The sequence below is a fragment of the Jatropha curcas genome, chromosome 5 (genome assembly GCF_041381405.1).
Source record: "Jatropha curcas cultivar XTBG-Jc1 chromosome 5, XTBG_Jcur_1.0, whole genome shotgun sequence".
NCBI lineage: Eukaryota > Viridiplantae > Streptophyta > Magnoliopsida > Malpighiales > Euphorbiaceae > Jatropha > Jatropha curcas.
The window spans coordinates 30,253,212-30,267,502 of NC_143155.1; the positions used below are offsets into that span (position 1 = coordinate 30,253,212).

The window sequence follows — 14,291 nt, forward strand, 5'->3', positions numbered from 1 at the left end:
GGCGACGTCTCTTCTTCGTAGCTCTTCATTGAGTAGTCTATTCTTTACCATAGACATTGTTACCACACCATTTGGAGCTGAGTTACCCAATGATACCACAAGAGTATCCCAACTATCCGGTAGAAATCCCAACAGTAGGCATGCTTGCATCTCGTCATCTAAGGACATACCGCTAACTGCTAACTCAGCTACGAGTCCTTCAAAATCGTTCAGGTGTTGTGTAACTGATCGCCCCTCTGACAACTTTAAGTTCATGACTTTACGAATCATGAACACTTTACCTTAAGCATTTGTAGCCTCGTACATATTCTCTAATTTCTTCTAGAGAACTTGGGGATCTTTTTCATTTCTCACGTGGTTGTACAAGCTAGCATCTATCCATTGACGTATTGTACCCAATGCCTGCTTTTTTAATTTGTCCCATTGCCTTTCTTTCATTTCTTCTGGCTTTGCACTGTCACCTTTAATTGGATCGTACAGATCTTTGCAATTGAGGTAGTCCTCCATTCTAGATTTCCACATTGAATAATTCGAATCCGTCAATTTGATCATTGCCCCGTCGTTAGCCATGTCGAATTCTAAATCTGACAAAATTGTACTATTCACGAAAATCACTATTCACATGAATAGTAGCTTTGTAGAAAACTGACAGAGTTACCAACCAAAGGCTCTGATACCAGTTGTTGGTATTATAATTAATCGCAAATGGGGCCCGCGGAAAAATGCCAGTGGTAAAAGTATAATCAAATTATCGACGATAAAAGTTAATAGCGCCAATAAAGATTTAAATTACTATTACCACATATACTTCCAATAATTATCGTAAATGCCAGATGAAAAATAAGGACACCGAGATTTACGTGGTTCACCCTTCAACTGTTATGGGCTACGTCCACGGGACAAAAATTCCGAATAATTCTTCCACTAAAAATAGTATGTACAAGAGATATTACAAAAATAGTGGTACTCTAAGTATTTTCCAAAAAATACCCCAAAGAGTATAATCCTCACTATTTTCTCTCTTTCCCAATTTTAAGAACTTTTTCCTAAAATTCTCTACACTTAATTGTGTATTGCTATTCTTTTTATTTTTGTGTATTTATTTAGTGAAAAACTTTCTCCTATAGGAGAAGGAGATGCATCATTAACGCGTCCATCAAATGAATGAGTGCCTTCAATTTTCCCTTTTTTTTTTTCTTTTTCAAATTTGTGTGTCCCACGTGTTGGAGGGACAACAACATTTCTCAAGAAGTTGCCGCTTGCACTTCACTTATCTATGGTGGTTGGAGCAAGTTCCAGACCCAAACCAATTATGATATTTTCTCATGGAGTATCAAATAATGAAATTCAATTTTATTTTTCTTTATTGTTATTAACCAGTAAAAACTAATAAAATTAAGCATCTACACCTAGAACAACATGTCTCCTCATACGTCCAAACTTAACTTGGCAGTGTTGAATGGAATTCAATTTGATTGGTTGAATGAAACACGCTTGTTATAAAATAGTACTCTATTCGTCCAATTTTGTTTGAATAGTTTGATAAAATATACATATTAAGAATTTAGTTAATAAAAGTTATTTTGCATTTTTAATTTTAACTCATTAAAATATTAATAAAAGTCATTTATTTAATGAATAATCATAAAGTTTATTATGAAAAAATAATTATTTACATTTCAAAATTTAGAAACCTTAGAAATATTTTAGAACATTCAAAAAAGGAATAACAAGTAAATTTAAATAGGACGAAGAGAGTAATATTTTTTTAATTATATTTATAATTTATAATATAAACATGAAGAGTTAGTCAAATGATAAGTCATATTTGAGTTTAATGGACAATCTCTATAAAATATCCGTGAAAACACATTTATAAATCATAAAACTTAAAACGAAAATAATCTCGTATTCAATGGAGTATGAGATACACATGGCTATAATATTTATTTATAATCTATGAAACGTATCTATTGCTGAATTTTTAACGCTTAGAAACAAAAACAAGCTAAAGAGTCTAACAGAGGCAGTTATAGTCCACGCGGGTCTTTTTCTTATTTTTTTTTACGTATAATTGAAATTTCATACAACTTTATGCATGGTCATTACAATTTAATAGGGGAAAAAAATTAATATGATGTGCATACTTATTATGAATCAAAATATATAAAGCAAATTTAGCTTTTTTTTTTTTTAAATCACCGGTATTCGGATTCCATTACGAGGGATCGTCTACTCCGACTCGAGTTTAATCATAGTTAAGACTTTTCACTCCTCTCTGCAGGTGCATTTAATGGAGATTAAATCCAATAGCTTTTGCCACATTTTCAGCTTGCATTGCAATTGAGCTACAATTCATAGATAAATAAAATTTAGCTTTGACAGTAATAAAAAAATTGAAGAGAGCAAACATTATTACCGTGAACAAAAGTAAATTTCAATCTTATTAATAAGATTAATATTTTTAGAAAAAAATTATTGTTTTTTTTTTCCAATTTCGTTCGAATCAAAATTTTTATTTATAATTAATTTGGTATATGAGTAAATCCATATACGAGACGTTGGTAAAATCTTGCGTTAATTTTATTTTTGTTTAAGATATATAATAATAGTCGTTTGCCACGTAAAAAATGTTTGAAGTAAAATAAAATTGTTTGGTACTACAAGTAAAAAGCACATGTTTGACCAGTAATTAATTACAAACTAGGGTAAACGTATTGCTGATGCTGGCATCACATACAATTGAATTGACCATGGATTGATCGCCAAGAAACAGTGGTTCGACACCGTATTGGAGCTCCTCTACTGGATTTTTATTACCCTTTCTCCGCTTTGGAGAGCCACTGCTCTTCACCGCTAAAGATGATGACTCAGGGACACGGCGCTTGTGGCTCAATCTGGCCGGCTCCACATTGTCTGACCCGATCAAGTGAGGAAAATTCAGCTTAGCTTTTGAGCCGCGCATCTCAAAAGCGGCGCGGTCATAAGCCACAGCCGCATCCTCAGGAGTCTCATAAGTCCCTAGCCATACTCTGGCACCATTCTTCTTGGGATCTCTAATCTCCGCTGCGTAAGTTCCCCATGGCCTTCTCCTTACACCAATATAATTCCTCCTCCTGAGTGGAGGCGTGTGATTCGGACGAGCCACTGGCACTGGCACTGCCGCTTTACTACCTACATCTATACTCGGAGATTCTTGTTCAACCACCATGGATAACTCATTAACGGAGTTAAGCTGAAGCGAAGAAAACCATTCACTTGTATAAGAAAGAAGTGAAGCGGTAGCAGTACAAGGATCTTCAAAATCATCGGCGAGGAGATGATTTCGAATCGACTCCAGAAGAGAAGTGAGCATGGAACCCGAGCTGCTCTGTACCTGCATTTTTCCTTTTTATGTATTAACTAATTAATTTGCTGCAATGGCATGCAAGCCAAAAGGAAGACATGCATATTTATAGCTATTTCTCGGGCGGAAACTGAAGTAGAGAGTGGGATAGAGTGCGAGAAGGGCATAATGGTATTTTACTATTTTTCTTATGGAGTATTAAAAAATGAAATTTAATGTGATTGGTTGCATGAAAGTCACGTGTTATATTTTTGTAATGCCTTCTTTGGAAAATATGCCTACCCTTAACCAATTAAATTTTTTTTTTTTAAAAAAAATATTACTGTTTTATTTTATTTTTTATGAAGATACTATTTGTAAGTGATGGGTATAAGTAAGTTTTTGCCATTTTGGTAATTATATTAACAATGTAAAAACACGTTCGTATTATTGAATATTTTATGCTTAAAAAAAAAAAAAAAACAAATCCAGTCTAATAAAGGCAGTTGTAGTCCACGCGGGTCTTTTTCTTATTATTATTATTTTGCATATTACTGAATTTTCGTGTAACTTTATGCATAATTAACAATTTAATAAGGAAAAAAAAAATTGCCGCTGCATCTCATTCATCATTTAAAAACGCAAAAACCTTAATTAATTAATCCAACTAACATAATCATTAATTAATTTTCTAAAAGAAAAAAACATAATTTATAATTAGTTTCAGAACTTACGTTCTCGAAACACGTTGGCTTTTGCTCACGTTGCTCTCCATCCCTTCATATCATCAATTGGAGTATTATTAACTTCGATCGCGTCATGATTGATTATATCAATGAACAAGTGAGTGAGCCAAGAGCGAACACGTTCGTGTTTTAATTATTGAAATCTTATGAAAAAATTATTCAAAAAATAATAAAAAAAAACAGTAGATAAATGTATACAGTAATAAAATTAAAAGAAATTCATTAATCACTTTCTTAATATTCCCAAAACAACTTATATAACTAGACATGCATAAAACTAAAACTATTGAAAAATAATCTATTATATATATTATTATTACCATAATCAAAATTATATTTGTTGATCTATTATTAAATTATATTCTCTAAATAATTTTTGAAAAAAAATTTACATTTCATGCTAATTGGTATTATAAAAATTTTAATATGTATATAATATGTACATACCTATGATATTTATATATTATATTTTTATAGTTGAATTAAATAAATTTATTTTTCTCATAGATTTATATTGTGATACGAAAATTATAGTAATTAAAATCACTTTCGTTAAAATCTAGTAATGTAAGAAAATGATATTCAAATTGAATTTGGATAACCAAACACACACTCTGTATAAAAAAAAACTAATTGGGCATGGATCATGATCTTCACATGTTAAGGAAATTATTGATATAAATTAAATTATATTACACCATGTGTCATCCGACCGTCATATAACTGATAATGAATTGAGTAACCTTTTTTTATTTATTTTTCTTGTAATGCAAACAAAATAAAGGGGAATCTATCTCTGTTATATATATATATATATATAAACGCACTTACTTTGTTATTTTCCAAAACGTCATTCAGTCTCTGAGCTCTTTCAAGTACTCCATAGTTATCAAGCTCAACCATCGAAGCCTCTGTAATAATTTCTTCATAGACTTCATAATTTTTTTGAAAAACGTGGACTGAAAAATCTGGAAATTTTTCGGTTTCTTACCTATTTTTATATTTGAATTATATGAATGAAAATTATTATAAAAACATTATAATCTCATGATTTACATATTTTATAAATCAGTCCAGAAATATATTAAAAAATATTTATAAATTCGGCTACAACATTTAAAATAACTTTAATGTTCTGATAAATTAAAATAGTATCTCTATTATTTATCATCAGAAAGCCTATTGAAATTCAACTAGGTTAACTGCAAATACTGAAGGATTTGTATAGGGAATAAAGCTTTCAATGTGGCAATTTCTATAATAACCTTGAACTCTAAAATCTTTGATCAAGGAAAAAAAGAATCTCAACTGCATCGTTTCAACTCAGCAGTTGGTAGTTTTAAGAGCAATCTCAACTACTCTAAAATCTTTTATTGCATCCGGAGATTGATTGGACCGACTGAGTAATATATTTAAGTGCAAAACAAAATTTACAAGTAGCAACATCACTTTGAGATCTGCTAAAAAAAAAAAAATTGTCTTATAGGGCTTGAAAAAAAAATTAACAGATCTCAAAAAGGATCCAGTCGATATTCGAAAAAGATCTGATCCTGCTAAATTCAGCAAATCGATCCTTGGCTATGAAGCTCAGGGATGACTGAAAGCTAGACTGTCTTAACATTTTTTATTTTATTTTTTTCCCACATTTTTTTATTAGGGTCAATAACATGACCAACGTACAGCTTTGGAGTAAATTTGCAAATGCAATCAACCTTCCTGAGAAAAGAAATATATTAATAATTTATATGTAATTATGAGTTAGTAATTGAAAGTAATCTTTTTTTAAAACTAAGTTATTGTTAAATAAAGATTCAGTCAAAGTTGATCAGTGGGATAATATGTTTCTTTTGGAAAATGGCAACGCAAGTGTTTAGTTGTTTACCACCTTTTCTTTTTTAATTCAAACAAATTCATTTAGGCTAATTTGGAAAACAATTAATATTAGTTTAATATTAACTCAATTTATACTCAAGAAATATATGTTACAGGTGATAAATCAACTTTGACTACTAAAAATTGTATGAAATTGGAAATATATATATATATATATATATAGTATCGAGGTGCAGACGTCTTGCTATCGAACATAATACGACCAATCTTTAGAAAATCTTGGTATCAGATTTTAAAAATTTTGATGATGCAAAGATGGTAAAAATAATATAAGAGAAAATTACTGCTTCTAATTCACTCGATACTTCCTTAAGGGAGAGCTAAAGAGAAAGAAAAATTAAAAGAAAGAAAGGGAGTTGAGTGAGAGAAAAAAAAAAATCCTATTACTCGTATACTTGTTCTATGGAAAAATCAATTAAAAATAAGTTTTATTTAAAAAAATTATAATAATGATATTTTTTACCATCCATTGAAAAGGAAAACTACGAAAAATAAATGTAATATTTTAAAGAATTCTTCGTAGATTGATTTGGTACATGAAACTCACTCGTACAGTAGGTACAGATAAATCTTTTTTTGAAATGGATGCAGGTAAATCTTTTTATCTTATTTAAAATGAGTTTTATAATAATATATCATTTGTTATTTATATTATCTTTTAATCATTAAAATCTGCAAAGTTTGATATCATGTATTTCATTATTATATAAAATTATTTTAATGTGTGATAAATTAGAATAAAAATAAAAATGTAATTATGTGTATTAATGAAAAATTTAGAAATGATGTGTGAAATAAATATCAATCAACTATGAAGTATTTAGGATTTTGATTTTTGAATTTTATGGAAAATTTACTATATTTTGAGTTAAAAATAATAAAATATTTATATTAAACAAGTAAATTCTAAATTTACTAAATTGAATATTTTTTTTAAATGAAAAACACTCATTTTGGTCCCCAAACATGATCAGATTCAGATGCATAAATTATAAAATGCCGAAAAATGAACTGGTTTTGGACAAATCTTTCCTCGAACTAGACACATATGTTTAATTCACAAAACATGAGCTGAGACAATGCCGTGTGCTTCTTGCGGTTAAAGCTTTTTCAATTTGACACTTATAGCTTTCTCGGCTCGACATGGATCTTCGAGACAACTCTTCATAGAGTTCAAAATTATTATTATTGCCGGAAACGACTTACTTGCACTTAATTAATTATTGATTTATATATTAAATCAATTATCAATTATATTTTAATTTAATTAAGAGTATTTTTTTATTATATATTATAAAAAAGAATAAATAGTAACATTTTAAAAAATATTTTTTTTATTGACTTAGTGTATGAATTCAGGCCACACATACATTGAACGTAGCAAGAAATTTTTGTTAGATTATTTTAATAATCTGTATGTGGCCCATGTGATTAAAGGGCTGGTTCTAATTAAGGTGGTCCAAGATGATGGTTATTGAGCTTAATGAATAAGAGCCAGTTAGGGTTTTAATACCCTTCCTCTGCCTTATAAAAGATAAAAGAATCAACAGATTAGGGTTAACACAGAAACAAGAGAGTGTGACGGCTCCCTCAAACACATATGGAAATAGTTTGTTTGAGAGAGCTCATAAAAAGAAACTCCCGCAGCTGTTGATTATTCTCTGACCATTAAGAGAGCACTTACGGACAAAACGCCAGAGTAAAGAAACATAGATCTGCTGTTACGGTGATAATCGAATTCTCCCAACGAGGTAACCATAACATAGATCTGCCGTTATGGATCAAGGTACGCTTCCGATTATTGTATATTCTTGTCAAACAAATTCTATGAACAATAGATCTGGGCTATATTAAAGTTTATTCAATAATTTTCACATCCTACGGAAATTTTAGTCAAGTTTTTTTATCTCTTGCTCTTTCAATTCAAATCCCTTAACCCTAAATGAAGAATGTATTACTTTTTTTTTCATTTAAACCGTTAACTTTTAACTTGTCATACGGATCAAAAAATGATCAATTTACTTTAATTCTATAAAATTTTAATTTTAAATTACCTCAATATCCTTTTACTAATTTTCTAGCTCTATATACTTTTATAAAAGAGAAATAATACACTTGATGGAAATTACTTTATTAGTTTTTTTTCAATGTCAATAATTAAGAGTAAAAAAAAAAAAGTAAATGTTCAATAAATATACAAGAAATAATCTTCTTTAAATTATAAGAAATATACTAAGAAAAAATACGGTTTCATTGAAATAGAATAAGCAGCGCGTTTGAAAGATTATTTTGGAAAAAACTTATATAGATTAAGTCCATAATTCTATTTATAGAGTAGACCAAAGAAAAATACTTTTATTAAAATTAAATTATTTTTAATTATACAATTATAAAAAAAGATAAAATCAAAATACAAATAAAATTAAATATAACTGTTTCATTTGGGTAAGATTTGTCAAGTTGTTCATTTTTGGCATTTTATATATCATGTGGTTGAATGAGAGCATTTCACTTTTTTTTTTTTAAAAAAAAAATAATACTATATAATTTTTTTTTTGGCATGTTAATAACAATAAATTTAATATCAAAACTAAGATTAAAATATACGTCACGTGGATGTGGAGCTTTTGGCAGTATTAGGCGGCCAGCGAGCGCTTCACATCTCCAAGATCTCCTCAAATTTCAAAAAACAATTTAAAAATATTCCCAAGAATTAGAAAAAGGATTAAAATAGAAAAAAATCATTTGTTTATAGCACGTTATGGACCCACTTGCATGGCACTCACATTCATATTAATAATTCATAAAAAGCAAGGAAACTTTTGACAGCGTATGATGGGCCTTTTCGATATAAAATTTTGAAACCCGTTTCCGACCTGATCGATCTCTGTTTTGAACTTGAAAATGCATGCACAAAGCATCTCAGACTTGGTTTTTCTCCAACCAATTAAACACCAATTCGAAGCCCCTGCCAGTTTCGATCATCTATATTCCAGCTTTTTGACGGAAAACTGGGGAGATTTGCCACTTAAACTAGACGATTCAGAGGACATGATCGTCTACGATGCTCTACGAGACGCCGTTAATGTCGGATGGTCTCCGTCGTATGAATCTGATAATAAAGCGATCGAGGTCGTTGAAGAAGTAGTGCGTGCCCCCAAAAGAACTGTTCCATTGGAAGCAGACCGCGAGAGCAAGAAGAACACGCTTCCGCAAAAGAGGAACGCAATGCATTACAGGGGAGTGAGAAGAAGGCCGTGGGGGAAATTTGCAGCGGAGATTAGAGAGCCTCGTACGAAGAATGGAGCCAGGTTGTGGCTTGGGACTTACGAGACTCCTGAGGAAGCCGCCTTGGCTTATGACCGAGCCGCATTTAAGATTCGTGGCTCCAAAGCCAAGCTTAATTTTCCTCATTTGGTCGGCTCCGACGAACGGGAATCATCACCTTCCATGTCAGATAATGATTCTGTGACAAAAAAACGGAAGCTAATTGAATGAGAAATTTATTTGTTTCTGTTTTTCATAAATGTCTGGATTAGGGCAATCATATTAATATAGCCAAAATAGTGATTTTGAAATAATTAAGAGGATTAAATCAAAACTAAACAATGTTCATTCCTCTTTTAATTTCTTACTTAATTGATTAATTAATTTGATCAGTAGCAAAGAAATTTATGTTTTCTGCTACTCAAACCAAATTAATCTAACTTGATTATGGATTTCGATATATTTCATCTAAATTATGATTACTGAACTCCCGGCCCAGATTATACGTAAAAGGCTGAAAATATAGAACTTCACAATAATTTTTTTATACATTATTGAGTTATTCACAGCCACCTCTCATCATCGTCTGTAACAGAGTGAGGTGTGAGTTGAATTTTGGAGAAGATGATTATTGTTGACGGTGTGCGATGTTTTCTTCCACTGGCTATGCATTATTTTTTAAAAATGAGGCGTAGATGGATGAATACTATTAAATTAATACAGAAACGAGTGAACTTTTATAAAATTGACAAAACACAAAAAACTATGTAACATACTGTCCAGAGGAAACAATTCATAGATGACCTTAGCCCAGAAATGTCTAGAAATTAGTAATAAAATCCACAAACTAAACGCATAAAACGTGTGACTAAATATTCTCTCTCATCTGCTCAATATTGAAAGTCATAGAAACACCAAATTTTAGTGTTACAAAATTTAAATTATGCTATTTTTTTTATAAAATTTTTAATTAGACTGTTTCATGTATTGAGATAAATTCATTAAATTTGACAAGAAAATAAAGTATAAAGTCTAAATTTTATTAATCAGGTGGGTTGGTTGGTCTTCTCACTTATTAAATTTTAACCCTTATTTCTCGGTCCATAAAAGCCTCTAAGGAAATATTCAAATATAAAGAGTAGCAAATAAAGCACAAAATTTTCCTTTTTCTCATTTGATTAAAGACGTGAAAAACTCATTTTATGGATGCAATTCTTTCCAAATGACAACACATGACTTGAAAATATTACGTCGTTTGAAACCTTAATTCAGTGACGACTTATATATTGAGACGGACGGATACTATCGGTGATTACAAATAATGACAACAACAACAAAACGTGTATATATTAATTTAGACTCATATCATATGGCAGCTACCATGCATGTATAGCTCGACCTGCTAAAAAATCAAATTCTTTAGATGATAAATATATGTTTGGTTAAAGATGATGGAAAGATGATAAAGATGATACGTGAAGCTAAAATTTTCTCCTCTAATTCTCCCAACATACTTTAGATAAATAAATATATGTTTGGTTAAAGAAAAAATCATGTAAGAAGAACGAAAATTAACCAGTCAGGTAGTAGTCCGGTTGATATTTTCACTCATGTGAGGAGTGTGAGATCTCGAATTTGAGTCCTCTCGACCATAGTTGTTATCACCAATTTGGTGAGTCAAGGGGAGAACTACCCCTGTTGTGTTGCCTGCAATGTTATTGCAGCCTATAAAAATCATCCAATGAATTAAAAAAAAAAAGAAAAAGAAAATTAAAATTGAGAAAATAAGTAAAGTGATAAATGAGAATTTAGAGAAAAACAAATCTATTATATGGTTGGATATTTGCTCAAAATAATTTTTTTTTGATATCATATTTCATCACATCATATTTCTTGGATAATAATACTTTTTTATGAATTGATAATAGTATTATTTGCATAAATGGATGAATTGATGATGTTCATCGCATTACATATTACAAATTAAAATTCCTTCAAGAGAAATATTACAATTAAAATTTTAAAATATCAATACATATAACAATGATAAATTTGAAGATGATGGCAGTAAAAATTATTATATTATTATTTTTATAAATTTGAAGATGGAGGAGTAAAATTATTTATTTTCTCAAAAAAAAAAAAACAAAAAGAAAAGAATTAAGTGAAAGTGATATCTTGCCTACTTGTCAATTGATAGGGATGGAGACACATTTTGCCATCCTATAATATAGTTTTTATAATTAAAAAATCAGTAGTCATTTATCAATCATCAAGTTGGATGCCACCTGACCTCATCAACTAACTTTTCTTTTGTTTTTTTTACAAATAAAAAAAAAAAAATCGATCATTACTCCATTAAAATATGTCATATCGGAGGGAGGTTTTAATCCATTTCCTTCGAATGGAAAGGACATTCTTTTATCAAATTGTTGTGAATAAGCATGGCCAAATTACGCTTCCGGTTCCCGGAACCGTCGGTTCGAGGAACCGTCGATTTGAGGAATCGTCGGTTTGAATCGGTCCGGAACCGTAATCGGAACTGGGACGAATCAGAACCGAAACCGAAAAATTTCGGTTCGGTTCTGGTTTCAGAAAATTAGTAACTAGAACCGGTGGTTCCAGAGAACCGGTCGGAACCGGACTGGAACCGCCGGTTCAAACCGGCAGTTCTAGCCGTTGTAACTGTCAGACCTGGTTTTTTTTTTTTAATTTTGTTGTGAAATCTCTTAATTACCCCTCCCAATAGCCATAAACGGCTAGTTTCAAGGGTATTTTTGGAAAAATGAATTTTTGAATTTATTATAAATACCTCATTTTATTTACAAATTCATTACAAAAAAATCTCAACTCTCTCTACTTACTCTCTCTACAATATACTACACTCTCTATTTACTCTCTCTACAATATACTACACTCTACTCTATATTATTTATTTATTCTTCTCTACTCTACAATCTCTCTTATTAAGTTATTATTGTCTTTAATTTTTTTTATTCAATTTTCCAAATTATATCTTATTATCATATAATGGCAAGTGGAGGAAACTCAAATTCGGGTAAGGGCAAGGGAAAGATTGGAGAATCATCTATTCCTACAAACGACATCTATGATATGATTCCCGACCAATTTAATTTTGAGGGTTATCAAAATGAAAATTTGGATATTCCAACTCAAGAATCCGAATTTAATGAGCAATTACAAGAAGATGAAGAGCAAGAGCAAGAGCAACGAGCACAAATTGTTGCAAGAGCAAGACAAAGTTCCGACATATTCGCCATTCATTTCACGAAAAAATTCAAAGGTGAGAAAATGTACGATGTAATTTGCAATTATTGTGAAAAATCTTATAAATTTAAACAAGCGGGCGGCTATGGATCATTTTGGAAGCATTTGGAGACAAAACATCCAACAAAAATAGGAGTTGATCGGTGTCAAACACAAATTTCCGGATACGCTTCTAATCTTTATTTAAATATTCTGAAAAAATGCAAAAAAAAGAATTAGCAAAAATGATTTCTATGGAATATTTATCTTTTAGTTTTGGTGAAAAAGTAGGTTTTAATAATTATTGTCAAAAAGCTTTAAATCCTTCTGCTAAAATAGTACAAAGAAATACTGTAAAATGAACTATTATTTCTTTATATAATAAAGGAAAAAAAGAGTTAGAACTTTTATTTTCTCAAATGAAAATTCGTGTTTCAATTTGTTGTGATGTTTGGAGTGATCATTGGCAAATGCATTCTTATATGGGTATTACATGTCATTGGATTGATGATGATTGGAAAATTCAAAAAAGAATTATTGGTTTTCGTGTTTTTGATGATAAATATACTGCAAATAATATTTATAGAGTAATTGTTTCAATTTTAGATGAATATAAGTTGACAAAAAAAATTTTGTCAATTTCATTTGATAATGCTTCTGCAAATACTAGATCAATTATTGAACTTAAAAAAATTTGTAAACCAAATATTGATGAAAAATTTTTTCATATAAGATGTGCGTGCCATGTTTTAAATTTATGTGTATAAGATGGTTTAAAAATTATTGAATATTTTATTTCTCAAATTAAAAAAGCTATTTCATATTTATGGACACATCCCCAAGTGATGAAAAGTTGGGCTAAATTTTGTAAAGAAAATAATAAAAGACCAAAACGTTTTCCAAGGGATGTCCCAACTCGTTGGAATTCAACATATGAATTACTAAACGAGTCTTTTTCTTATAAAGAATTATTATGCTTTTTTTGTTACTAATAATATTGAGGATATTAATTTATATCCACAAAATTGGGAGATTTGTGCAAAAATTTTAGATATTTTAAAAATTTTTAATGATGTTACCTATAAATTTAGTGGGGTTTATTATCTCACATCTCATTTATTTTTACCTATGTGTATTAATATTGTTACTGCACTCCAAGAATTTCAAAATGATGATTTATTAAAAGATTGTATTTTTTCAATGAAAAAAAAATGGTTATCTTATTTTAAAAATATACCACCTCTTTATCTTATTTGAAACACCCTTAATTTTTATTTTCGAAACTTTTGAATTATTATTAAATCAAAAATCTGAATTTTCGACTGTCCGGACTGTAAATACTGTTTAATTCTAATATGAGCCCAAGTTTACGGAGTTGGGCTCAAGCCCAAAACATATTGTTAAATATTTGCCGAGTGGAGAATCTTTAGAAATTTTTAAGAGTAAATATGGAGCGCTAATTATTAAATTATTAAAAATGTATATGTATATGTGTGTGATTACTATATAAATTAATTATTCTAAACATCTAATATTATTATTATTATTATTATGACTATTTAGTAAATTGAGGAATTATTTTAGAACCTAACTAAAAGAGTCAAAATAAATCAAATCGGACTAGAAAATCTGCAAATTGAGCCAAATCATAGAATTAGACCAAACCGGTTCGAATCGAACCAGAATGGTCTAGAAGCTTTATAATTTTCCTTTCTTTTCTTTTCTTTTTTTTTCTTTTCTTCTCTTCTTTTCTTCTTCTTCCAACAGGGTTGACCTCACCCCTCCCCTCTCCT

At 29.9% G+C, this 14,291-nt stretch overlaps 2 protein-coding genes across 2 annotated transcripts; one reads left to right on the forward strand and one right to left on the reverse strand.

The window, feature by feature from the left end:
- Positions 1 to 2,639: 2,639 nt before the first annotated feature.
- Positions 2,640 to 3,403, reverse strand: LOC105643371 (ethylene-responsive transcription factor 2). The gene has a single exon (XM_012228468.4). It carries the CDS (start codon positions 3,380 to 3,382, stop codon positions 2,693 to 2,695), a length of 690 nt encoding a protein of 229 aa, XP_012083858.3. The 5' UTR covers positions 3,383 to 3,403; the 3' UTR covers positions 2,640 to 2,692.
- A 5,338-nt stretch (positions 3,404 to 8,741) lies between these two features.
- On the forward strand, positions 8,742 to 9,563 carry LOC105643372 (ethylene-responsive transcription factor 1). The gene has a single exon (XM_012228469.4). It carries the CDS (start codon positions 8,869 to 8,871, stop codon positions 9,460 to 9,462), a length of 594 nt encoding a protein of 197 aa, XP_012083859.1. The 5' UTR covers positions 8,742 to 8,868; the 3' UTR covers positions 9,463 to 9,563.
- Positions 9,564 to 14,291: the final 4,728 nt, after the last annotated feature.